This window comes from Oenanthe melanoleuca, chromosome Z (assembly GCF_029582105.1).
Source record: "Oenanthe melanoleuca isolate GR-GAL-2019-014 chromosome Z, OMel1.0, whole genome shotgun sequence".
NCBI classification, from domain to species: domain Eukaryota; kingdom Metazoa; phylum Chordata; class Aves; order Passeriformes; family Muscicapidae; genus Oenanthe; species Oenanthe melanoleuca.
In genome coordinates this window covers 38,586,858-38,614,438 of record NC_079362.1, presented here as the reverse complement: position 1 = coordinate 38,614,438, position 27,581 = coordinate 38,586,858, and the positions used below count along the sequence as shown (strand labels likewise).

Genomic DNA, 27,581 nt, shown 5'->3' with positions numbered 1-27,581 from the left:
CCATCTCTGCTGAAAGTGACCAACTGTTTACTATCAACAGAGATGATCGCTTCCTAATCAAGGTCCTGTCAAACCACGTTAACTTCACTGAACAAGGCAGATCTAGCTAATCAAAATTGCATCATGCAAGTCAGTAATCAGAACAGAAGCTGTTTTTTCCCTTCCTAACATTTCAACCAGGAGTAGCAAAACCACCCAAGAAGCTGGGTACAGATTCCAGAACACAGCAGCAGATCTGCGTCACATTATTCTTAAGGCATTACACCATTTAACTATTCCTTTGATGGGTCCATTATATACATTTTTTTAGCCAAACATAGTAAAAGTAACTCCAAATATTGCAAATATTTTATACAACGTATAAAGTATCAGTCAGGTACAAAAAAATCATGAATATACATTGACAGAACTTTTGTCTGCAAAGCCAGATTATGTTAAAACATGGACAGACCAGAAGAAAGTGGACACATCAATGGTCTTTCAACATATTAGAAATAAAAGAGAGCAAAAGGGAAGGAAAAAACAAAATAGGGGAAGTTTCTACCAGTTATGCCTCAGTATATCTAAAGTAAAAGTTTGCAAAGATCACTGAAGGCTGCCGTACTCACATATCTTCAACCTACACAATCAGCACCAACAAAATTTACCAAACATGCATTATTTTAAAATCAAGCCTCTCATTGACTTTTTTTTTTATTTTTTCTTTTCCCCCCGGATTATCCACACGTAGTGCAAAAACGTAGGAGAGAAACCACTAAAAATGTCATGGAAATGCACCTGAAGCCTCTGGCCTCACTGTGCTGGATATAGAGTACTTGCAAGACTCACACATTCTGCACTTGTTTAAAAAATTAAAAAAAAAAAAAAAAGGCATTATAGTCATGATAGTATTTCCATACCACAGAATGAACAATATAATGTAATATATGATCAATGGACAAAATGCTGGTGTTTCGTGGTTTTTCTATATGGATTCTGTTTTCCTCCTGCTTGGTGACAATAACATTTTGCACTCAAAATGCTGCTAACAGAAATTTTATGTATGGCATACATACTTCTAATTCTGTTTCATATCAAAGACAGACAGAACCATCTCACTTAAATACTCTGATGAAAAAAATCCACATATCACATGTCCTCTTTTGATATACCAAAAGCCACTTGATGGCATTCTCGTCTTTTATTACATGATTTCTTATGATTAAGTACTGAGATGGCCGAGTTGGTGGCAAAAATTCCCATAACCCAAAGACGATTTAAGCAGCAGGGCAATGCAGTGGCTCACAGCTGGTGGTAATACAATGCTTGTCCACTACCCTTTGACCAAACATCCAGTGTCATGGACGTTTGCCTGCTAAAAATGAGATACCATGCCATCTGTATGATTCAGGCACAATTAACAGGAAAGCAGTAACACCAGTGTCCTGGCACTATTTGGCATTTAATGTATCCATTTCTAATCCTCAAGAATGTATCTGAAGGCCATTGCTCAACATGAAACAGTGTAACTGACAGCATCTCTATTGCTGAGGGTTAGTTACTGTTAAAAAGCTGTTTTTCCAGAGAAGAGTAAAGGGTCTTCCTCCTCCCTACCCTCTCTGATATTCACAGGATTCCCTCTTAGCTCTTTGCCAGAACACTTCAGAAGAGCCTAGAGCAAGTCATCATCCCATAACATGAAACACACTGCTGCTCCCCCGAGCCTCCCCACCAACTGGAACAGAAGCTGGTCAACGTAATTCTTTGCCCTTTTGAAGGGCCTGAGGTCAGTAGCAATTGCTACTGTGGATGCTGGATTGCTAAGAACCGTGTAAGGACCAGTGTCTCCCTCCTCAAAGAGCTGTCAGGTAGTAACAAGTTTTAGCCATCCTTAACTTGAGGCAGACCTGAACCCGTAGGTGAAAGGCTCTAGAGATCCCAACACTGAGGTCACAGTGTTTCGGTCATCACACACTAAAATGTTTCAGTACATGCTTGAGAAGCACTCAGAAAACCAAACCTGCTTGTCTCCGGCGTACATTTGCACTAAGACTGGTGCATAACACTGATGCACCCTTCAATGACGTAAGAATGAGACTGTTTGTTTTCATTGGCACAATTTTTGACACATTTCCTTCCACTGACTTAGTACCCATTTTGAAGTTCCTGTGTCATCCAGCTCATGTGCTCATTTCCACTGAGAATGTCAGTCTAACCTAGACCTCTCTCACAACCAAAGTAAAAATTTACATGGCATTATACTAACATGTTTACAAAGAAGTCTAGAATCCACCACTGCAGTCCCTTCCACTCTGAGTAGTCTGAGGAGTAAATTCGACCTCTGTCACACTTAGAGATCAATGCCATGAGTGATAGCCAGAAGTCACTGCTCATTAACTCACTGTCCAGCGGCTCTAAAGGCATGAAACAGTTATTTTTCAGGGTGTTGTATAGAGTTTCATTTCAGGTTACTGGAATTGCATCACACAGCCCTTCTTTTTCTTGGACACGAACACTACCTCTATTAACCATTCAGTAGTCACCTTGTGCACAACCACACAACCAGTAGCTTAGCAGACATCAAGTTCTCTCTAAAAAAGAACATCCCTGAGAGACAAACATTTGGAATAAAAATGCTTGCCTACCAATGTGAAGGACAGACTTTGAGAAACCAAAGCCAAGTTTCCTTTTCAAAACTACTGGTTTTGGAGCCAAAGTTCTAGAACAAATTTTAGGGTACATGAACAAAATTTTCTGGAGAACCTCCCTTCTGAAGACTTTGGGCCTCAAGGTGCTTCCACTTAAGCACCTGCGGGCAGACACAGATTTGCTTTGTTTGAGCAACAGCACCTTTTACATTTTTTTCAGGACTGTAAATGTGTGGCATTAGAGCAATTCAGCAACATTTGGCAGTGACAACTCAAAGCAATAGAATCATGCCTAATAGTCATGGACATCTTACACAAGCAATGCTTTTATTTTATGTCTTCAGAAGATGCTCACCTTTTTGATATGGAAAAGTATCCCTTGCAGTGCTTACTTTATGGCCTGAGCAATAGCAAAAGCAGAGAACCTCTGCAATTTGCAATAGCTGTTCTCACTACAACAGGAGGTATAGGAGATAAAACCCCCTTATGACTCAATGACCACATACAAAGACTGACTAACATTCCAACATGTTCACCTGTGTCTCAGCCTTCACCAACTAGCCCTAAAAGCAGCAGTGTACAGAGAAAAATGCCAGACTTACATGGAGAACAGACATCCCACCTCCATCCTGCCTTCTCACCCTTCAGCATCCTCTCTTTGCCAGGATGGGAACCAGAAAGGGATTCATACCTGACACCCTGCACAGCCCATCTCCTCAGCTTTGACTGCCAAAATGGGCTTTCTTCTACCCCACTTCCTCACGGAGCGCTGCTCCCACATGCATCTCTGCAACACGTGTATACAGGTGTTACTCACACACTAAGCAATGAAGCTAGTTCCAGTCCATCACAATGGAACACAGATAAGCCAGTGAGACACATCTCTGCCTCCCCACCCTAAAAGGTACCAGGCCACAAGCACTCACACCTGCCACAAAGCAGAAGGCAGTACCTAATGGCACCAGTGACAATCGCCGTTTTTACTGATAAAGAACACAGTCTTCATGAGAAAAAAACACAGCAGCCAAATACTACTCACATGGGATTGAAACCTCCTATTAAGAAACTGATATAAAGAGCTGAAGTGCTATGGCAGATATGAATACTATCCTGTCTCTTACTGGGCACAGAAAAATAATGGCCTTTTGATTTAAAGCTTCCTGTTGCTCTCTAGGGAGTTCTGTCTTCCATGTTCTCTCGGATGTTTGAGCTTGTCTGGTGCTGCTCTTTGTCAGCAACAGAATATAGCTTTTCTGCACACAGACAGTTTTAGTCAGCATCCTGACAGAAGAGCAGGGAAGACAGCACCTTCCTCAGAATTACCACTCTCTAGGCCTGACAGACAAAGCCATTTGCTGGGAGAAAGTGAAAAACACCTTCTGGAAGTCCAAGTTTAGCCAGTAGCAGAAACGGGTCTGGTTGGAATATTCACCTCTTTAAAACTTTTAAAATGCTTTCTGCTTGTAGAGTCACAATCACTATTAGTTTACATGGTTGATCTCTGAATGTAGTAACTTCTCTAGGATACTATATATCATGCATCTAATAATGTATCTAATAATGCTAAGGATGACTCTCATAAATCCATCAGGATTACATTATGAAAACGTAATACAAAGTAAAGACTTCACAGAAAGTGAATGAAACTGATCTAGCAAAAAAATCTGTTGAGAAATGGTGAGCTTACAAGAGCTAGAACACAGCTGATTGGTTAACAATCAGCGTCTTAAAGAGATTACATGGTCATTCAGTGGGCTGTGCAGCAGCTCAATAAAAAAATATCATATTAATCATGTAACTTGACGTGATCTGTGCCAGCACTGCACTACAGGCAGTCAGAAATTGCATGCTGTGTCTGTCTAAGTTTTCTTGCACCGCATTTGCAGAATACGCGTTTCTTCATCTGTATAGCACACATGAAGCAGCTGTTGTGCCTGCCCAGGTTAAAACAGCCTGCACCCTTCCCAACACACAGGTGGACACTGCACTTATCCTTCTCCCCAGTTACACTGTCCAACAAAAGGACACCATCTAAATCATCATCACATTCCAATAAGAAGATATAACAGATATCAGTATCTCTTTAGTGCCAAAGATGTTAGGACGTTCTAAAAGCAATATCGCCATCTCAACCATTTTTACCACACTGAAATAAGGTAACACCAGGTTCTTCATTTGCACTTTAAAGGGGGGAGGAGGTATATTTAAAAAAAAAGCAAAGATAAAAACCTACAGATGCAAAAAAAAAAAAAACCAAAAAAAACCAAAAACAAAACAAACAAACACAAAAAAAAAAAAAAAAAAAAAAAAAACCAAAAAAAAACACCCAAAAACAATGCACTTCAAAAGGCTGCTTTTTATCTCTGAAGCCATCATATGATATGAATTAAGTTACTCCTTACACATGCTGGGGATGACTCCAGTGTTGCTGTTACAAATTTTGTTAATGCTGACACAATTATGAACAGCAAAAATAAAAACACACATCAAAGTTGCCTTTTCATTCTGTCACAGTATGATAAAGTTTAGATCTGTGACAAGGACACAAAGCCGTCTGAATACTCAGGAAGACAGCCCAACAACAGCTGCCACTACTTGTAGTGGGAAGCCTTCCCTGCAATTTTAGGAGATAAAATTTTAAAATCTTTTCTTTCTAAAAATCAGCTAAAAGCTGGTTTTACATGTATACATCTGTACTGCCTATAGGCAGAAAGATATTCTTTCTGATTGGATAAAACATGTAGATGGTTAAAAAAAAAAAGATACTTTGCTTTCTTGCTTGGTGTCTATCTAGGTGGAGCAACTGGAAAAGTGCGAATGAAAAAACAGCACACCAAATGAACAAATTAAACAGTACCAACTTAAGAAAGCAAAACCAACATGCAACCAGCTTTGAAACATACGACAACGTACAAAATTGGTAGGTGCAATTCTAACTTTTAAATTAAACATAAAATGCAGTGCGTGCTTACTGAGCTGCGACACATGTCCTTGGTAACAGGATATGAGCTGTTCACCTCTGGGTCACTGTTTCTAATCCAGCCAGGAACAAAAGTGACCACAAGTTGTTTACCATCTGACAGCTGTTTGCTAACTTATGTGAAATGAGTTGGTGGTCTCAGTCCATTTTCTAAGGGGCCGGTGTCCACATTATAGAATAGCACTGTCACAACGGGCCCTTGTTGACCAACCCAAAAAAATAAACTAAGAAATGAATGGTCACGGAGAGCAAACTATCCTTCCTTCCAAAGACCTGGTCTCTTCAAGTCACAACTAAACCACAGCTTTCAGTGGAGAAGCCCAGCCACCAAATTCTGTGGCAAAGAGTAGCAAAGGAATAGTAGCAAAACTGTCTTAGACTTTTTCCCCAGATATCAAGGAGACTGCCTTCAGTAGCTAGTACAGATTATTGCAATTCTCCCAACACTTCATGGTTACATAAGAGTATACACCCGATGAGAAGCAAGCTAAATTTTTATTCTTCAGCAATATAAGATAACAGCCAAGCGTGCTTCATAACAGGCAAAAATCCTCAATTGTACGTGGAAGTGGCAAAGTTTAGAGGAGTTCTGCTGAGAAGGGTATGTAAGGGACTTCCAAGGTCTAAAGCTAAGGATTTCAAAACAGCTGAATATAATTTCTTTAAGTTACTTTATGTTGAATAAGAGCTTCTGCTGGGTAATATGTTACAAACAATTTGCTGTGTTGTTCCACAGCAGTCAGCTTTCCTCTAGGCCAAACTTTTCATTTAACCTCTCAGTGCCCTTTCCTCAAATATGTAATTGTTTTCCTGTGTGGTTAAAAGCAGCATTTTTAGGTCTTTTCATCTGTACTCCTGGGATAGCACAAATTTCATCTGTACATGGAGTAGCACAAAATTTGAATGCAATTTTTTTTAAAGGAACAGCAAACAGCAGTGCAAACAGATGCAAACAGCATCCAGAACCTTTGAGGGGATATCATTTCCTAAATAGCACTTTTAGGAGATGACAAAACTAACAGAAAAATTAAAGGAATGAGCATGTTACGACACAGGGTACAGTTCCTTTCAAGTATTCCCTACCAGCTGCTTGGTGTACCATCTGTTGTTGCCTAAGCAGCTTCCTTTTGAATGGCTTTGCACTGAAGCAGAACTGCTCTCACTGTTGGACACAATCAGGTCAGGTCAGCGCTCCCCCCAGCACCGAACCTGCTGCCTGTCACAGCTTCCCCCACCTCGATATTTCTTACTGGCCACCAGCTCCCGAGGCCGCGCTGCATCTGTCAGGAGGCCCATTTTTCATGGCTCGCTCGCCATTCACAGCGAGCAGGACAGAGCGCGCCTCACTTTGTGCGGGATGCACTCAGAGATTCCCGTCAGACACTCCAGCGTGCGACCATATGGCCAGGTTTGTGCCGAAGCAGGAGAGGTCGGGAAAAAAGGCCGAACAAAAGCACACCCCTCAGCATGGCTTTTATCTCCCGGCTCCGGGCCGCCGTGGCCGTGCCGCTGGTTTTTCAGGGAGCCCAGCGCGGCGGTCCGCGCTCCGTCCGGCCGGGCGGCGGCTCCAGCTCCGGGCGGGAGGAGGCCGGGCGGAGCGGGGCACACGGCGGGATCCACCTGCAGCCCCGCCAGGAGCCGGCCCCAGCCCTGCCCCGCCGAGCCCCTCCGGCCGGGGGGCCGCGCACAAAGGGCCGCCCGGCCCCGGGCGCTGGTGCGCTCCCAACGCCGCTCCTTCCCGCGGCATCTGCGCGGGGAAACACACAGCGCTGAGAGCCACTTTCACGATTTTGTTGCGAGCGGGATTAGCTGGATTAGGGGCCGATTCATAAGGACCCCCTGCGGCCGTGAGGAAGTTTCATCACAAGGTCAGTGTGGTGTGAACTATATTCTGTCAACACCACCACTCCTTATAGCCGGCTACAAAAAATACAAAAGTGGGGGAGCGGGGGGAAGGAGGAAATTGCAAATGAAATATATGAATGAACAGTTTACAGCAACAAAAAGATTTACAGATTTCCCCCTCAAATGCTTAAAAAGATGTGTACCCTTCAACGCTGCCTTCATTTAAAACAAGAAACCTGTATTAGTCATTTTTAATTTATAAAGAATTTAGTGGTTTAGGAGGTGGGAGGAACCAGGGGAATAAGTGTAGCAACCCACACACAAAACCACAGAGGAACTTCTGGCACTTAGTCTAAAACCAGTCATGCAGCTCCAAGATTGTTGCACTGTTGAGATTTTATTACGTTTAAGGCTGTCACCTTCAAGACTATTTAATTCCTACCCCCCCAAGAGCAGTAACAGAGACATTAAAAAAAAAAAAAAAAAAAAAAAAAAAAAAAAAAAAAAGCGTTGGATTGAAGAAGAAGGTGAATTAAAGGGGTTTTTTGTTTGTTTTTGCTCTTTAAAGCATAATTACCCACCTTGTACTGTTCCCACCTCCCCCCCAGCAAGATTCCCCTCATCCCATCATAATGACATCACTCAAAGACTGCAACACTTTTATAGCTGGCATGATGCAAAATAAAATCTATAATGAAAGAGCAGGACTTTTGTTTTGCATGTGTAGTTTTGGGGGAATTGGTGGGGGGGGGAGAGGGGGTTTAAGAGAAGTCTCTCTTGCACAGAACCAGGCTAGGCTGTTCAATCAAAGCCTTATCTGTTATATTTCTGTCTTTCTCTTCTGTTTAGTGCATTCACCGACAAGAGAAAAGGGGCTAAAGCAATGGAGGCTTTGACCTGCAGCTGTAACACAATACTTTCGCACAGCCCTGTCGACCCCTGACATAAATTTTACACCGCAGCTGGCATTTACACACTTAACATTACCATATGTATAGCCTACTCTGTGCTAATTATGCTAATCACCTGTCTAACTCTCTGCTGCGAAAAATGGTTGTATTTAGCAGTCCACTGCCTACCAATACAGCTTACTGTGTGGCTGAAATGTACATTCAGACGGCTCTGAATGGCAAGATTTTTCCACGTTGCTGGCTTCATTCAGACCACAGAAAAATTTATTCAAGTCAACTGGTTTCGGTCCGCAACAAAAAAGTTACGAGAAAAAAGTGAGTGTGTTCCTGCCCTAACATTCTAAGTCTGCTTGCAAGCAAAATGATAAATCAATTGGTGTGGGAAACAAAAAGGGAGAAAGATTTCTTTTGCAAGCCATGTGAAACTGTAGCCTATTTAAAAAAAAAAAAAAAAAAAAAAAAAAAAAAAAAAAAAAAAAGACAGGAAAAAAAAGACAGAAAAAAAAGAACGAAAAGGTCATCCTATTTCCCCAAATCTCTAGAAAGAGCAGTTTAATAGATATTTACACCTGCTCACAATTCTCTCAAGTTACTACCTTTTATCTACAGTTGGAAGTCATACTAAACATGTTTTAGATTTTCTTTCTTGATTTTAATAATTTCCACTAGAATACTGCATTTTCTGTTATCTTCTGCTTAAACAGCATCAGCTTCTAAACAGCGAGGGCTTCTCATCTCTTCTGACTATGGGAACCCTTTGAAAAGTCTATGAAGACTGGTGTAAGTGAAATCAGAATGAGGCCCGTTCAGAAAGGCAAATAAAAAAAAATGCTCAGGAAATACTCACCAGAAGAACTGGTGCAATAAATTATATTCTTTAAGTACTTGTTTTATCATTACAGAAAAGGCAACTTAGAAAGAAAAAAATTAAAGTTGTAATGAATATAGGTTTTTTTTTAATACTTAGTGTCAACAGAAAGGGAGATGTTTAATGAGTCCCTAAAGCTCATCTTTCTTCTGAGTATCACACTGGGAAGACTACACCAAGATCTGCATTCGGATTACATTCCTGAAGCTATTTAAATACATCTTATCACACAAGTAAGTTCCTATAACCCCCCTTCTCCACTGCACACACCCAAGGAAGCTATGGCAGTTCACAGATTTGTTAGATAACCAAAACGTAAATCTGATTATGGCATCACCCTTGGCAATTTCCTTTCAGGTTAGATTTGTGGAATCTCTTTTCAACATTCAACAATGCTATGAAATGGCATGTTCATACACAAAATAGAAAAATGTGCAAATAAACCGTTTATATCCACTACCACATCTGAATAAGGTAAGCATGCTGGAAGGTAAATAATTCTTAATATACAGCCAAGGAATTTAATTAAAAAAAAGGACAGTTCAGCAATGCTTATGCTCAGAAGGTCCAGTAATATACCCAGTCACAGCATGAGGTCAAGAAGATCCCTCTGTCTGTGCCTTCCCAACTTCCCATCCTTTGTCCACTCTGCTTCCATGTGCAAGAGATTGTTGCTCACAATAAGGTAAAGTAACACATTTTGACTGTCCACAATGGCCCTTATTTTAATGTTTTACTTATTACATTGCCTGCTTGACTACATTACAGACCCTCAGCCAAGACACATCTTGCTTCGTAGCATCTCAGTTTCAGTTCTCTGTTAGTCCAAAGCACTAATTTATCTGTGTTCTTTCAGCTCCAAAACACTGGTTGTGCAGCCAAAACCAGAAATAACACTACAACTACTGTTTATTTCAGAGCATGTGGACTTTCCCCTTTTCTGCCTTTTTTTTTTTTTTTTTTTTTTTTTTTGACTAAGAGATGGACCACCCTGCTCTCATGGCACAGAACACTATTTACATTGCAATACTTGACTGTGTAATACATCTGGCATTTTTGGGCAGGATTCCTGAGCTAGGGGCCAGAAACCCTTAAGCAATGATTTAACAGGGGAAAAAAATCATACAACTTGACTCAACAGTGCTCATTTCTAGTTTGCTGCACTTAACTTTTGATTGCTGACTGAAAAGCAGAAATGCATCATACTGGTAAACAAGAAAAGACTGTTTCTTTTAATTTATCTCACTGTTAATAAAAGAAGACTGTATTACAGTCTAAGGACAGTTCCAGCTTCAAGTATACGAGTGTACAACACTGCACAAGTGCTTGCACATGAGCAAAATACAGATGTTTCAAATACACGATTGCTTGTATATTTGCAGCTGGAATTAGGTTCAGTACAATTCTCTAAAAAAGCAGCACCTTTGCAGAAAGTGTCAGGTTATGGCTCTCTTCATTCCCTTACCTCTTGTATATTTTGCTAAAGCACTGAAATAACTAAATTTCCCAAAACCAAGCAGAAGTTAAAGCCAAGACATTCATTCTAAAAACTGAAATTAAAATTCTCCATACATCAAAACATGTATATGGTCAGCAGTTTCCATAAAGAACTTTTTACCTCATGAAACTACTACTGCTGCCAAAATCAGTCTGTTTGTAGTAACTGAGATGATAGTAAATGAAAATAACAGAGTAAAACCAAGAACAAGTAAATTGTATTTACAGATATTGAACTAAGTTTACACAGCCAAAAAGGAATCAAGAAAAAGCTTTTATTTTTAAATTCTGAATTAGAAGCTACTTCTTTCAATTCCATCTATTTTTACTATACTGTGGAAGGAAAAACAACTCCAAGTCAAAAGTCATTCAATTAGCAGCCAGGGTGAACATAGTTTATTGAACATGGTATTCATCAGTCATATTTGGCACAATCTGAGTGGATAATAAAATAGCACAGATCATGCATAATTGGAGTAAAATATTTTCCTGTTCTACATAATTCATAGGAACAGAAATGAAGGGACCAATATAACATGGCATGCATTCTCCACACAGATATCACACTTTAAAGCACTGAGTTTTCTGTCATGAGGCACCACCTTGGGAATCTTCCACTCCAGCAAAATACCAACAGCAGAAAATGGTATGTTTTCTTAAGTATTAATGAATGTTGTGCATCTCTATTTTTCTGAACTTTGTGAGGTAACTACATTCTTACTATAGAACTGTCATGCAAACCTTAAGTTTTACTGATTTCTTCAGATTTTCTGAGGAAGAGCAACTCACAAACATAAATGGGCAAAACTTCCTGCATACTACAAGGCAGCAGAAATCAGAGAAATTAAAAGAACCAAAGGCTGAAATACTGAAGAAAAATAAGACAAATACTGAGGATAAATAAGGATGGCTGAGAAAATGCATATAACTGCATAGTATATACAAAGAAGAATGAACTTCTTGATAAAATTCTGCACTCCAGATTCTGCTGAGCTCTGAAACAGAGCAGCTAGAGCCACATATATACACACACCATCATCTGTAGACAGAAAAAGCACTGTGCAAAGGACTGAACTTTATACTATATACAGAAGAAAACAACTGACAAGTAACAGCCCGACAAGATCTATAACCAAAATGCTGTTTTATGCAGAGAAAAAGCCAGCTGTGGGACAAAGAACTTTAGAAGCATGGTTTTACCTGGGTGCTGATATGTTGAAGCAGGTAACTCACAGTTAAGTTTAAAAGATTGTGCGTAATAGTCCAAGAACATGAAAATGAGAAGATGGTTACATTAGACACCAAAAGGAAAGTAGCTACATACACATTAAAACCAGCATCCTAGTGGACATAGCTCCAATAGGTCATAGGGAGGTCAGTTTTGAAGGAAAAATCCAACTGAAATATAAACATGGCCTTGTGGAAACCAGACAAATCTCCCATAGCTCTGTCCAGCCAGCACTAATCTAGGCATCAGCTGTGGTGAATAATCTAAACAAAGGGATCAGTCGGTTCATACATCTGGAAGCTGTCATATTTTGGAGCCTCCTAAAAGTTATGTCTAAGTGCAACATTCACGTGGATGCAACAGCCTTTAAATTTATTGAGTGGTCAAGGACTGTTACATGCATATACTACATCATATTATGACTTCCTGGGGAAACACCAAAAATATTATGTAATGGCAGGGCTTGGGCCACCCCTTGCCACAAAAAAATAAGAAAAAAGAAATAATGAAAATTGACAGATTCAGGGTGAGCAGCTCAGGTTTATCTCAATGTATTCTATGCTGAAAGCAAGTTTAAACACTCCAGCTTTTAGAGCTCATTCTTTTCTGAACCCACTGGTTGCTGATGAATAATGAGGAAAGGCCAGTTCTCTACAAAAAGAAGTAAATAAACATAAAACCAGGCCACTTAGCAGATGGCAAGAACTGGCAGTAAATAGGCTCCAAACCACTCACCACCACATCCACACAGCATCACAATTTCAGTAGTAGCCAGCCCTACAGCTGAGTTAGTTCTTTTGCTTACCTCCCCTTCCTCTGTTCCTGCTCAACAACAGCAGCATGGGGAACAAGAATAAAGCAATGTTGCTTTCAGCTATTCTATTTCACCCTAGAACTTCTGTGCCAAAATCTGCAAGCTCTCCAGAACTACAGAAATGCCTTCAAACCCTGTTCGTAGGTGGCAAAGTCCCCAGAGCACCAGATGACACTCAAAGCTCAGAAAAGGAGGACAATGGCGCAGCCAAGGCGCCGCCCTGTTTAAATACACATTCCAAGAGAAAGAAACAGACCCCTCCAAACAATGATCTGTAGCGCACATTCCGACAGGGCATTGGAAACACTGTTAAGTTTGGAAATAACAATGAAGATTAATTTTCTCCAGCCTTGAGTAAATTAAATGCCTCTGAAGTCTGAACGGCAGAAGGGAGCACGCAACAATGCACTTACAGCTTAGAAGGGTGTCAGCTCTACAGGAGGAGCTTCTCCTTCCCTCCCTGAAAGAGGTTAACACATGGGCACGCTGCTAGTCTGCTCTGGTTTTGCACAGGGATAAGGCCTGGTCACACTGAAGTCATCCCGAGTTCTGCCACCACATTCAGTGAATTCAGAACTTCACCCTCTACATGATAATGACCAAAGAATGGTCACAGGCAACACCTTCATTAAAACTCTAAGAGATAAAAGAGGAATTTTATGTACTGAAGCTGCAAGGATTTTTTAAGTACAGGCTTTTCATCAAGGAGCATCAACTCCGGGCAATGATGCGGATGCCTGTCAAGATGGAACTTAACAGAAGTCTCCAGTGATTTTGAATTTAATAGCAGGCTCTTAAAAGTTGACATTCAAATAAATATCCCTATAAGTAAAACCCTTGAACATCTTTTCCTAACAGCTTTCAATACACAGAAACAGAGGGAGCTCAAATTCAAAAGAACCTAACACCCACTGCCCTGACATTTTTACCCACAAATATGATGCAAGTATTAGAATTTGATGTTCTTTATCAAAACAGTAGCATGAACTGAAATACTTTTCTGCTTTATCAGCAAACATTAAAATAAGCATGTTGGTCAGATGACCATACTTCAGCTATCATGTAGAAAAAAAGACATGTAATAAATAATCATACTGAAGTCAGACAAAACAGTGGCTTAGAAATTTTCCAGATAAACACCTTCCAATGAACTTCCAATATGTGCTGAGGAATTCAACACAGGGTAAGACAGAATTCAAGCATAAGTAAGCTCTTATGTCACGTGACTCACAGGAAACAAATTAATTTGGTGATGTGATCAAAGACAATGTCTTGACTGCCAGAGAGCCTTTCAACACCCATTGTAACATAAGAGTAACTTCTGTCATCTATAGCATGCCAATGGAGAAGCAAGCATATCTAAAACACCCCTGCTGCTGTCCACAAATGCATATGTTTGTGGGAGAAAGGAATTATACTTGACTGGGTCAAGACCTGCTAACTGTACTCAAACCAAATATGTTACTTCAGCCCATTCACATAAATCTGTCTCCTTGAAAAAACAAATTCACACAGATCTGTTCCGTTACTATTCTTTTTTGTTTCTCCAAAGAATACTAGGATAAAGTTAACTGGTGCCTTTAGGCAGAACTTAAGGACAACTTTTCTCTCCACCTGCACTTAATCTTGTTGGGTTAAGAAAACTGAGAATCTGCGGAAATAATACTGGTTCCTGCATCACTCACACACTTTCCTCATTTTCACTTCATTCTTAAGTTGCATGGGTAGATTAACATATTTTAAGAAGGGTCAGCCTTAAGTAGAATAGAGCAACCTGATTTTCTCCCTTAAGAGAGAAAGAAAATAATACTACACATCACTCAAATCTTGACTTACAGAGTATTTCTGCTGTATACGCTCAGTCTTAATTCACTTACAATTAGAACACACTCACTTTGTTCCACATACTTGACCTGAACTATGCAGCTTCTGAGGCACTCACTCCCCGCAGGATGTCCTATTTGTATCATCCACTGTCTTCCTTCACACTGGCTTAAAAAAGGAGCTCTGCATGTCAGAGTTCCATTCAAGCTCACTAAGTTTCACAAACCTCTGTGAAGAGGGCTACTTCAGGAGGAGACCAGTTTGACTGAGCTTCAGCTAGCACAAAAAGTGAAGAAAGCAAAAAAGGAAGGAAAGAATAGCAAGATCTTTGACCACTTAAGGAAGAAGACTAATGAAAAAAGTGAGGAGAAAAAAATCCCAAGACAATGGTGACATGAAATTAATTATCACAGCACAAGACTTGACAATCTCTCCTATTATAAGATGCTCCAATGAACATCATTTAAGGCATTGCAAAAGTCAAATTTCGAGTTTCGTTTAACAGAACCTTCTCTGGAGCCACAAAACTACCTTCTTTCAGAAGCAGAGGCTGAGAATTTATACATGTGACTGCTGTTGACACACCAGGTCTTAGACTGCCTATTAAGAGCGGTAGCAAATAAACATAACCAGTTATAAGCATGATTTCTTTTCCATCCAGAGCACTCTCTAGCTATGAATGGATGATTCTAAAAGCACATCTGTGTCCAACAAAATGCAGTCACCGAGGAAATCAATGCAAAGCCTTTTTTTCCCCTCTCTGTGAGTACAGTGTATATTGATGCCAAACAAACAAACACTCTCCACAACTCCAGGGTGCACGGACACCCACACACAGCAGTTCAAGTCAAGTTGAATAACAGAACTGCCATTAAAATGCCAGTACAGAATTTGCCTGCCCCAAAAGACAGCCTCCCCCAGCAGCAATGCATGCATACAGGGATGACAGATCTGTTCATGTGCTGACAAGATACAGGTATATGTCCCAGGCAAAGATGACCGAGAGCAAGTCTACAAGACAGCAACATAGACGGAACCACTGTAGGACACAGAGTAATAACTGAACTACTCTGAACAGCAGCCAGAGGACGACCATGTTTAAAAGAAACCTCCCCACCAAGAAAGCTACTCTACAACACTTAGTGTCAAAAAACAAGCTGAGAGGAAAATCACCTATGGTATCAGGAGGCTCAGAGAAGGCCAAGAATACCTTCTGAAGGAGGAAGACTACTACAGGAAATCTGAAAGAATGATGTTTTGAAGATCTCTCTCAAAGTTTGCCTAGCAGGTGAGCTTCTAAACATATGTAGATATTTCTGCCATAACAGCTGCAGGTTCAGACTACTAATCATTTAACTTGAAATGTGCATGGTCTTAAAACTCATTCAAAGTTCACTTCTCTATTTGTTAACTAATTCTGTTATGGTTTTAAAGCAATCATTTACTTCCAACAAACTTCAGTGCTGTATTATGCTCCACAGTATTCAGAAACACACCATATCAAATCTGCCTCTTTAAATAAATACTGCCAATTTATTCAGCAGTAATAACTGTAAAAAGTTTCAGAGCAAATCAAAACTGCTACTTGAAATGTGTTTCAAGTAACCTATGAATCCACACAGCACATCCAAGACAGCCCAGGGATCAGGCCTAGCCAGAATGGGGTTATGAAAGGCAGGTGCTGCTTCTTCAGTGACTTAGTGGATGAGGAAAAGGCTATGAATCTTGTCTACCTAAACTTTAATAATGCCTTAAATGTTGTTTGCTACAGCGTTGTTCTCGAGATGCTGGCTGCTCATGGTTTGGAGAGGTGCACTGTTTGCTGGGTTAATTACTGGCTGGACGGCCCGGCCCAGAGAGTCACATCCAGTTGGTGACCAGTCACTGGAGGGGCTCCCCAGGGCTCAGTGATAGTGAACAGAACTTGTCCTCTTTATCAATAATTTGGATGAGGGGTTCAAGTGCCCCCTCAGTCAGTTCCCAGATATCACCAAGCTGGGTGGGAGTGTCAATCTGTAGGAGGACAGGAAAGCTCTGCAGAGGGATCTGGACAGGCTGGATCAATTGGTCAAGGCCAAAGGCATGAGGTTCATACCATCCATGTTCAACAACACAAAGTACCAGGTCCTGCCCTTGGGTCACAACAACTCCATGCAGGACTACAGACTGGGGGAAGAATGGCTGGAAAGTACCCCAGGAAAAGGACCTGGGGGTGTTGAGCATGTGCCAGCTGTGCCTAGGTGGCCAAGAAGGCCAATGGCACCCTGGCCTGTATCAGCAAAGTGCAGCCAGCTGGAAGGGGGCAGTGACTGTCCCCCTGTACCCAGCCCTGGTGAGGCCACACCTTGAATCCCGTGTTCAGTTTTGGACCCCTTCCTACAAGAAAGGCATTGAGGTGCTGGAGCAAGCCCAGAGAAGGGCAGTGGAGCACAAGTCCTATGACAATGGCTGAGGAAGCTGGGGTAATTTAGTCTGGAGAAGAGCACCCTTGGGATGACCTCATCCCTCTCTACAGCTACCTGAATGGAGGGTGTAGGCAACAAGTGACAGGATGAGAGGTAATGGTCTCAAGGTGCTCCAGGAGAAGTTTACACTGGATACTGAAAACAATTTCTTCACTGAAAGGACTATTAAGCACTGAACCAGGCCATCCCAAAATACCATCCCTGGAGGTATTTAAAAGGTGCATAGATGTGACATTTAAGGACATGGTTCAGCCTGAACACAATGGTGCTGGGTTAGCAGTTGGATTTGATGACATTATGAATCTTTTCCAACTTAAACAATTCCATGATTCTATATTTGGCCAGCACTGCCTAATTCATCCAAACTCAGTAAACAAAAGGTAAAAGGTAAAGCGAGACAGCTGTTTAAATAAACAGAACAATTCAGCCACTGTTCTGCTCTGAGAAACCTTGATCTAAAGAGTCCCTTACTGCATCAACCTCCATGGAGTGTACTTTAAACCTATTAGGACCAGTGGCATGTAAGTTCAGAAGACCAAGTTTGGTGCTGCTCTGCACTTCTGCATAGGAAGAACGGCATTGCCCATGCTATCTCTTCCTGTATCTGTTCCATCTCAAACTCTCCATCTGCACTCCTGACTGTAGCTCAGCAACAAAAATATGCAATTGCTATCTGTTAGATGAGCAGTCATATAGGGCTAGAATGGGAAAACTAGAAATTAATTTAAATTTAATACAGAGTATTTTATTTCACCTCAGTCTGCTAGACTTTGCTGGTTAGTTTTGAAATGCAAGGATTTCTAAATGCAGAGTTTTAATTTCCTTTTAATGAAAAAACTAAACTAAATAGATGTGAAATTACATAGGTCAACTCTATCAAAAAAACAGCTGTATTATGAATTCATCTTGGCCCTACAAACCTCAGACATCAATTTCCACTAGAAACTCCCCTCTTCTTCCCCTCTCACCCCTTCCCCATAACAACAATGATATGAGAAGAGGCCGGTGCAGTAACTGAACCAAGCAACTATTTTACAAATTCTACTTTTTGTCCTTGAGAATTGCATTTTTACTGACTGGTCAGTCACTGAGGCATCATCAGCAAGTAATTTTTTTGGTATTACAAGGTTACAAAAAGCAGGTGGCATTAATAGAATATGATCACCATTCCAAGCAAGTGAACACCCAGTAACATCAGGATAATAAATGTCAACAGAGCATGTGGTATGGAGCTGCAATTATATATTAATTTATCCAACATAAAAAAGCAAAAAAATACCTAAGAGCAAAAATGTTAAAATAAACATCTCCACAACAACCTCACTGGGAAGAAAAATTAACAGCGAGGAAAAACAAGACTCACAGTCATTTGCACTAGCATTTAAGGCACTGTAGTTAGTGACCAGGACAAACCCTGACTGCACACCTCTGCCTACAGATGGGACTCAGCAGCGCCTTGCTCTTGCCAGGCAGAACTGTTGGCAGCAGATCTCACCATATTTTGAGCTCCCGGACTACACTACATGAACCAAAAAAAGATCATTATTTTCCGCAACAGAAAAGACCCAGCACTCAGTAAATGACCTGCGAATCCCATCCTGAGCCCAACACGGCTGTCATCTGCAAGGACGGACTCCGACCCTGTACGCTCTAATTCACCTCGGGCAGGACAGACCACCTCCAGAACAGTCACCGACTTTGTCTGCGCTCAGCACTGGCTTTTCCACACATACACATACAGAGAGCTATTTAGTAATGATTATTTATGCAGCCTCCCATATTAACTTTTATAAGCCAAATTCTGCTGCAAGCTACTTTGACATAAACCTAGAGTAGTAATTGCTGTAGTCAAGGAACTGTTTCCACGTAGACCCAGCAGCCAACAGGGGAACGTGATACTTAATAAACAGTACTTTCCCCACCAAAAAAAAAAAAAAAAAAAAAAAAAAAAAAAAAAAAAAAAGGGGGGTGTCGGGGACCACGATGACGACCCAACAACACGAGAAAAAGAAAAAAAAAACCCAGCAAGAATTACACCTAAAGGCCAAACCCGCGGCAGCCTGGAGCCGTTCCTCTCAGCGCGGGGTGCCCCGCCCGGCCTGGCAGCCCCACTCGGGGCTTCGCTTCGCCTCGGCTGCCTTTCATTCGCGGGTTGTTTTTTGTTTTTTGGTTTTTTTTTTCTTTATGTTTTTTTTTATTTGGGTTTTTTTTTTTTTCCTCGTTCTCGTCCTCTTTTTTTTTTTCTTTTTTTTTTTTTTTTCCAGCGCGGAGCCCGGCGCTCCCCACAGCTGAAAGCTGTCCAAGCCCAGGACCACACACAGGCTCCCGCCCCGCCGCGCCGCCCGCCCCTCCCCCGCCGCGGCCGCGCGCACTCCCAAAATGGTGGAGGGGACGCCTCCCGGCAGCCCGGCCACTTCCCACCGCCGGCGGGGACGCGGAAACCCCTCGCCCGCAGCTCCTCCGCACTGCGAGGCGGGGCAGAGGCGAGAGCACGGGCGGCTGGAGACGGGCTGTCCCGGCGACCCGCCGCCGAGCGCACGGCCCGGCGGCCGCGGCCCCCCGCGGGCGGAAAAGTGGTACGCGCCGCCCGGGGCTGCGCGCCCCAGCGCAGCGCCCGCCTCCCGCCCCGACAAGCGCCCGCCTTCCCCGCCGGCGGCCGCTCCTCCCGGGCATGCCGAGCCGCCCCGGGCAGCGCCGGCCACGGGAAACAGGGGCACCCCCGGACTTACCTTCCACCCACAGCTCCTCCACGTTGGTCTCGAGATTAGCTGCCCTTAATCCTACAGCGAAAGCCCCAAATATCAGGAGGCCGACAACCAAAAACTTCCCGCAGTTTTTCTGAATGTAACAGCCCAGTTTAAACAACAGTCTCTGAAACTTTGCTCGCAGCCACAGCGGCGCTTTCCGTCCCGTCGCCTTGCCCTGCAAAGCAAGAAGAGGTCAGTAGGTGGGGGCTGCGGCAGCCGCTAGAAGCGGGGGGAGCCCCCCAGCCCTCCCACGAGCGGGACAGCTCCTGTCTCTCGGGGCGCAGTCCCCGGAGGAAGGATGGAGCTCCGTGAACAGCTCAAACAGGCGTCCTTCCAGCAGGACCCTTGGCCCCGCAGCCGGGCCGAGAAGCCACCCTCGAGCACGCACACAGGGACAAGATGTACCTGCTGGCAGCCATCCTTGCCCCAGACCAACACGCGGGTTTGGGGGTGACAACACTGCGTCGGCCCCCGGGCCCTCGCCTGTGCTGCCCACTACCATACTCTTCTCTTGCCCGAGGCACCGCCACCAGCTCAGGAGGCGAATCGCTGGCGCGACCCGTGGCTCCAGGGAAGAAGGAACCACTTCCGATGAACCTCAGCAGCCACAAGAAAGAAAAGTCCCTTTTCCTGCTCTCCTGGAACCCCAGAATGGCTGGGGAGGAGAGGCGGGGAGATTGTGTGACAAACAGTGGGTAGCAGTGGCCATTTCCCCCATTCCCAGCTCCTAGCAGGGGCTTGGTGCTGAGGCAAGACCCACGTGGTGAGCAGCGCTGTAAGATCTGAAGTAATTCATTTCCATAGAGTTTGGAGACGCTGTGTGATCTGAATTAGGAAGTAGAGCAGCCATCTGTAAGTTACGACAATATTTGTGAACGGAAGAGGGCAGCCACATGGATTTTTCTTTTTTCCCCTTCTCCTTTCCCTCTTCTTACAAAGCCTAGAAATCCGCTCCCTGAAGTGAAACCATCCCTGCAGCAAGGCAGCTTTTGGAGATTGTTTACTTTGAACATTTTTTGGCCGCCTGAGATTGGCGGCCGGGGCCGTCCCCCCGCCCCGCCCGGGCCGGCACCTCCAGTTCTCCGCGGGGACCGGCTCGACAGAGTTAAGGTGGCAATTTGTTTACGGCCCTCGCTCCCTCTCCGACTGCCGGGCAAGGGAGAAAACCGCTGCCTTCTTTGCTGGGGGACCCCGTTCTCCGAGGGCAGTCGCCGTCTCGGCGCTCGGCGGAAAACTTCACAAAAGCCCAACTTCTGCCAAGAAACCGGCCGGCCGGTTTCTCCCCTGTTCCGGCCGGGAGCGGGTGTTGCCGAGGTCGCAGGGCGCTACGAGGGGATGGTGAAGCAAAAAGGAAGCAGAGAGGAGGGAGAGTGGGAGCGGGAGAGCGGGCCTGGGGCTAGCCATGGAGAGGCCGGGACTATTTCGGGAAGTTTAGGAGGAGAAGAGCTCCTCAGCACAGGCACGCACCAGGGCAGGCACAGGCGAGCAGGGAGGGAAGGAGGGCACTCTCTCCCGCACTGAAGAGTCACAGACGTCCCTCTCTTTTTCCCAGCATTTTATTGGTGGCCGTTTCGTTTCCATCTCCTCCTTCCACCCCCGCGAGAAAACACACCACCTCCCTCCTCCTCCCCCGCGGAAAAAGCAGCACTACCACTAGCGGGTATCTCTGGAAAAAAGAGTGAGAGATTGAATGCACCTTTGAAATCTGCTCCAAGGCGAAAGCCGCATCGCAGTAGCTTGGCCGCTGCAGATACTCCCGGTCGGGCGCCGCGGCGCGCCGATTCCCTCCAGTCCTTCGCCGCCTCCCGCCGCCGTTCCTCGCCGCCCGGCCGGGGTGGCCTCCGCCGCCCGCGCTGCTGCTGGTCTCCGGCTCCGACGCGTTACCGGCCGAGGCCATGTTGCCGCCGCCGGCGGGACGGGAGAGCTGCCGCTGGCGCTGCCGCGGCGGGGCCCGGGGCCCCGGGGGCGCGGCGGGGCCGCGGGGGGCTGGCGGCGCTGCGGGCCGCGGGCTGATGCTGCTGCTGCGGGGGCTGCTGCCGCCGCTGCTGCCGCCGCCGCCGCCGGGGCTGGGGCTGCTGCTGGGGCTGCTGCGGCGCGGCCGCCTCACGCGGGGCGCGGGGCGGCGGCTGCCGCCGCGGCCGCTCCGGCCGAGTCGCTCCCCGCGCCTCCCATTGCCACATCGCGCGCGGACCCCGAGCTGCAGCCGGCCGCTCCCCGCGCCCCGCGAGGGCGGGCGGACGGGCGGGCGCGACCCCCGGGATCCCCCGGCCGCCGCCGCGCTGTCCTCCGCTCCCGTTGAAATCGCCTGCTCCGGCCGGCCGCCGCTGCCTCCGGGAAGCCGCTGTCCGCGGCGGCGCTCAGCGACGGCGGCGGGGCGGCGGCGCGGCGGGCCGCGGCTGCTCCTGCTGCTGCTGGGCTGCCTCGCCGCGCTGCACCATCCTGCTTCAGCGCCGGGGTGCTTCCCGCGGGCCGCGGGGCCGGCGGGGATCCGCGGTTGGCCCCGCCGCGGCGGCGGGCGGGCGGCTGCCTGGCGCTCTCCCCCGGTGTGTGCGCGGCAGCACCGAGCTGCAGCCCCTCGGCTCCAGAGATGAGATGAAGAAGAAAAAAAGAACTCTCTCCATTTGGATAAAGAGGAGGAGGGGTGGGGGGGTGGGGGGAGTATGAGTGGAGAGAGAGCGAGAGAGGGAGGAAAAAAAAAAAAAAAAGGGCTGAGAGCCCGCCCCCGGGGCTGTCAGATGGCTTGGGTTTCTGCGAGGTGATTGGCTCGGGGAGGGCAGAAATTACTCAGCAAACATGACTATTATTAGCTGCTTAGCAACAGCTCACCAAAGTAGAGAGACCACCCAGGCCGACAACCCTTGTGTGTGCATCTCCAGCTTCAGGGGGAGCCTTAAAGAGATCCAGTCTTCTTTGCATGCAATACTTCCATTAAGGAATGCCTTCTCCCCCTTTCTTCTTCGTTTTCTTTTCAAGAGCGTTACCCCCCCCCCTTACTCCCCCTCCCCCGACCCTCGCCCGGGATGCTTGCAAATACACGCGCAGAACTTTCTTGCCAGGGACATATAGAAATACATTTTTTCCTTTTAAGAAAAAGAGAGGGAAACGAGGAAAAAGCAGCATTAAACGATTTCTAAAGGCCTTAAAAGAAAATCCTTTTAGAGGCACCTTGGCCTCGAACTGCAACAAATACTGGGAGGTCCGAGCTGAATTCCCAGGCTTGCAGGAATAATGACAGGGTGGTGTATACTGCGGTAGAAAGTGCCAGATTTTTCTCCCTCTCTCTTTTTAACTAAAGAGGAGACTTAGTTCCTTGCAAGAAAACCACTCCGTCCAGTTACAAAAACACAATGAAAATTTAACACTTAAGGGATTTAAAGCCGGGCAGTAGCTAGCTGTTTCAACTTAGGGCTCATTCTTTAACTGAAACTTGGGGAAAGACAATTCTAATGTTTTTAGTGTAAAAGTCCATGAAAAGCAGCCTGCCTGGCCGCGCTAAACATTTCTTTACACGCGATTGTTTACTCTTTTGGCACCGCTTCTCCGCTCTCTCTTTATCGAGAATCAGCCATTAGCTGCTGCTGCCTCTGGAGCTGCGCGCGTCCCCCAGCGCCGGGCTCGGGCCCCGGGCGCAGCGCGGCTCCCCGCGGAGGAGCTGCGCGCCTGGCGGACCCCCGAGCGCGGCGGCGCGGGGGGCAGCGGGCAGCCCGCCCCTCGCCCCGGCCCAGCCCGGGAGGCGCTCTGGGGGGCTGCCCTCCTGCAGGACGGCTGCTGCACGCCTGCGGAGCAGCGCGGCTGTAAGGAGCTCGGGAGCTGGAGGGGGCGTGGGAGAAATGCAGCATGAAGAGAAGGGCATGGGGACCCGAGGTGAGAAGAGCGCCCCGTGCAGCCCCTGCCCTGTGCGGTGCCCGGCTTGTCAAACCCTCCGGCACTGCGCACCTCTCCCTTCAGCCTCGCCGTGCGTGTACCTGGGGCAGTGGTCCTGAGCAAAACCCCTCAGCCCCTGGTCACTTGCAAGCGTCTTCCTTCCCTCGGCGGGCTGGCGACCGCCCTTAGCGGGGCCGTCCCGGCGCCGGCAACAAGGGCTGGCAGCGTCCCGGGAGTCGGGGCCACCGGCGGGAGGGAGCTGCGCACCGCACGGCACGGCACCGCACCGCTCTCTCTGTGAGACTGCCTGAAGGCACCAACGGTCAGGGCCTTCCTCTTTCGAGGGCCATACCCGCCGGCTAGGGGGTCCCTTTTTCCTTTGATCGCGTCCCAACTCCGTTTTTTCCAACCCTGGGAAAACTTGTCTCGGGGAAGGCCCTTCCCTGTGCTCTACACAGGACTGTCTCCAGGAAAGCTGCTAGGAATAGCAAACTGTCATGCATACACACGTAGGTGCATACGTATGGGAGAAGGAAACCTGAAGCTGTTTTCTGTTTGAGGCTGAAACCTGCACCTGGGGTGCAGTTGGCCACCTCCAGTTCAAGTTTCCACTTGGGAAAGTGACCATCCATCCATCTAGCTAGGAAGTGATGTGACACTAGTTCTCACCGTGTACGGGAGAAGGAAGGGATGGGCACAGAACCACATTGGTTCAGCCTCCTAGTAGGCTCCAAAACCAGGGAAGAGAGACCTGGAATCACCAGCGCTGTTCTATGTGCATCCTGCCTGCTAACTTTCACACAGTAGCCTAAAGCCCATTCTCACTGCTGGTTCCAAAACTCTATCTGAAGATTCAAATTTAACATGCATTGTCTTAATCTCCCCTCTCTCCCTGTGGTCTGAAAGGATTTTTTAAATTTTTTTTTAAGCATACAGAAGAGATTAATTACTACGGAGATCTAATTGGTCTTGTTTCTGAGATGGGTGTGTGTATGCATGTTGGAGTTTTTTTCTCCTCAAGGAAGAAATGTCAGTGTAAAAGTCTCCACTTGGGTGGTCAGAGCAGTGGCTGCCCCCAGTCTGCCTCATAGCTGATGCCTGCTTGCTACATTCCCGCCAATAATGTTGTTCCTTATCAATCTGCCCTTATTTACATTTGTAAGCACTGCTGACTCTGATATGCATGTGCAACTGCTCTTCCACACCAAGGGCCGTCTCCATCTTCAGCAACTCGAAGGGATCTCTCAGATTTCTTACCTAGGACGTGCTCTGTGGTGAAGGCCTGGGAAGTTGTCTCCTTATGTAGAGGCGCTGCAGTTTACAACGATTCATACCTGTTCCTTTCAATGCCTAGATAGCCCGGGCTGCTGTATAAGAATTTCAGCCTTGACTTTATGTTCAGCCTGTTACTTACAGAACCCCCGATACTGCAGAGCTTCACACTTCTCCAGCCAAGTAAGGGATCAATCCAGTAGAAGTTAACAATGAGTAACAGATATTTACAGTGATTTTACTTTTAACACATTTTTCCAGGTGGCTCTTCTGCTGCAGACACGTATCAAAAGCATTTGCGCTGTTGGAGCATCTGATTATCCTAATAAAGAAAAGCCAGAAATGAAGTGCAGGCACTTCGGATTCCTTTTGTACGGTTTACAAGAGAGCTGACCATCTCACCGGTCGGGAGAAGACCGACTTGTGGGAAAATAATTAGATGTTTTGCATTTCCTCGAATTTTTGTCCCTCGCACAGGTTTGGGTCGCACAAGTGCACAGGTCTGCCTCGGCCCTGTGCTCCGCCTGCACACCTGACTCTGGCTTTGACGTAAGATCACAGTCACAGGGTTTTGCAGGGCAGCCTGAGCCTCCCTCTCCTTTTCCAGGGTCAGTGCCGTGCTGGCCACCGGGCCGGCGGGGGTTGCCGTCGAGGGGCGGCGGCGCGCAGTGGGAGCCGCTCCGCAGGGCAGCGCCGCCGCCCAGCGCCCGCGCCCGGGCAAGGAGGCGGGCGGCCTCTCCCCCTCCTCAGCCCTGGAAGAAAGGGAACTGCTCGAGCCAACTTGTCAAAATAATGCGGCTAATTACCCCTGATCTCCTTTAATGGAAAGCTGCTCTGCACGCCACAAAGGAGCAAATGAGGGATCTACAGCACCAACCCAGGAGCGCTGGCATTTTCTTCTGCGGAGGGTTGTGGGGCAATGTGCCTCCAGAGGAGTCTCCGAGGCTTCTGGGCTCCTCCCGCGCAGCAGCGGACTCCCAGAGGAGGACAAGAGCGCACGGGGAGCTGCGGAAGACAGTGGATGGAGCAACAGCCTGCTGCGTCCAAAACCACGAAGACATCCCAACCCTAGCAGACCTTGTCATATTCCACGAGGGGCTTTACCTCTGAAAACCCAAGCAGTCTTCAAATCAGATTCTTTTCCTGGCAAAATGCCCCACCACTTGCAGGACATTAATGTGCATTGAGGGGGGAAAGTTACGCTGAACCTTTTTTAGCCAGCCTGGACAACACTGGGTCTGTGTAAAGACAGAGCTCAAGTTTTGCATGTGCCAGAAGGCAGGGCATTCAGTTCCATGATCTCTGCCATCGGGCCTTGGAGAAAAAAAAAGCGGAGTGACACAATCTCTTTGACCCACTGCTGGAGCAACAAATTTATTAGAGATATAGGCGTGAGAAATGAAAAGGAAGTAAAACAATTCAGGCTCATTGTATGTCTTTCTTTCATACTGCTAATCCGGTTTACACATCACGCCTACATGTCTCAATAGGGCTTTATACACTGTGGCAAAGGCAGAACAAAATAAAAGGTGTGTGTGTGAGTGTGTGCGTGTGTGTGCATGTGTGTGTGAAATAAGGATAAAAACAGAGAAGCCTAAGACGTTTTCATTCAGAGTTGGCTCCCAGTTTTATATCTACAGGCTTTTAAAATTAAATAGATTTTAAAAGATTCCCTCTCCTTCTCCTTCCTTAGCCCCAATATTTCTAAACAACACTACCTGTCCAGATACAATGTCATATTCAGGCATACAATGCCCCTAAGTAGCTCTAACCAGAAACTAGATACACCTATGAGACTGGTGCAGAAACAAGGTGAGACTCTCTAACCACAGCTGGTAAAGGCTATTCTGGTTAGGAGCTGTGAAATACCCACATTGGCTTCAACACTTCTTTTAAAACAATCCGACGATACCAGATGTCCCACTCCCCTCTGCGCTTTTGCCTCCCTAGGTCTGCCTCCTGTAGTGAGGCTAAGGCAGCGGAGAGGCTGAGATCTGTCACTGAACATCCCCCGGTCTCCAGTCCCTGGAGCAGTGAGACAGCACGCACTAGACCGATGACAGCAGCGCCGTGCCGGCCCTGATGGAGCCCGGTACCAGCCACACGAGGGGGCCGATCCTGAAGCCGGAGGCTGAAGCCAATATTGACTTCAGCCAAAGGCTGCCCCTATCCTGTAGAGCCTAGCCCCAGATAAGTTTCTGCTCCGCACATAGCAGCCTTTTCGCACCAGAGCTCACACAGGTGCGAAATGCAGACACCGGGGACTCGTTTGCCGTCCCCTGCGGCACTGCAGTCACCCCAGGAGCCACCTCCCATCAGCGCCGTGTACCCCCCGCGCATCCCTGCCGCAGCTCAGAGCCACCTCACCGCCAAGCTGGGCGAGAGGAGCAGAGCCTGGCCCGGGGGAGCCCCCGCCGAGCCCCGCCCGCCGTGCCCCGCGCTGCCGGCCCCGCTCGGGCAGCACCCGGTGCCCGGTCGGTAGCCCCGGCTCCCCCCGCCCCCTCCGTCAGCTCCGGGACACAGCGAAGGCCCGTGTAGCTCCTCCAACACCGCCCGGGTCCGGGCCCTGTCCACCGGGTCCCGCGGCCCCCGCCCGCTGCCGCCCCGCCGAAGGAGAGGCACCTACCATCACTGTCCTC

General features: G+C 46.5%; 1 protein-coding gene across 1 annotated transcript in view; it reads right to left on the bottom strand.

Moving 5' to 3' along the window:
* Positions 1-22,510, bottom strand: part of PTCH1 (patched 1) — a 67,853-nt gene extending 45,343 nt beyond the window's left edge. Inside the window, exons 1-2 of the mRNA XM_056514116.1 lie at positions 21,503-22,510; positions 19,789-19,981 (exon numbers count right to left, since the gene is read on the bottom strand). Coding sequence (XP_056370091.1) covers positions 19,789-19,981; positions 21,503-21,703 — 394 coding nt within the window. The 5' untranslated portion in view covers positions 21,704-22,510. The remainder of the gene's footprint in view (positions 1-19,788; positions 19,982-21,502) is intronic.
* Between the last annotated feature and the right edge of the window lie 5,071 nt (positions 22,511-27,581).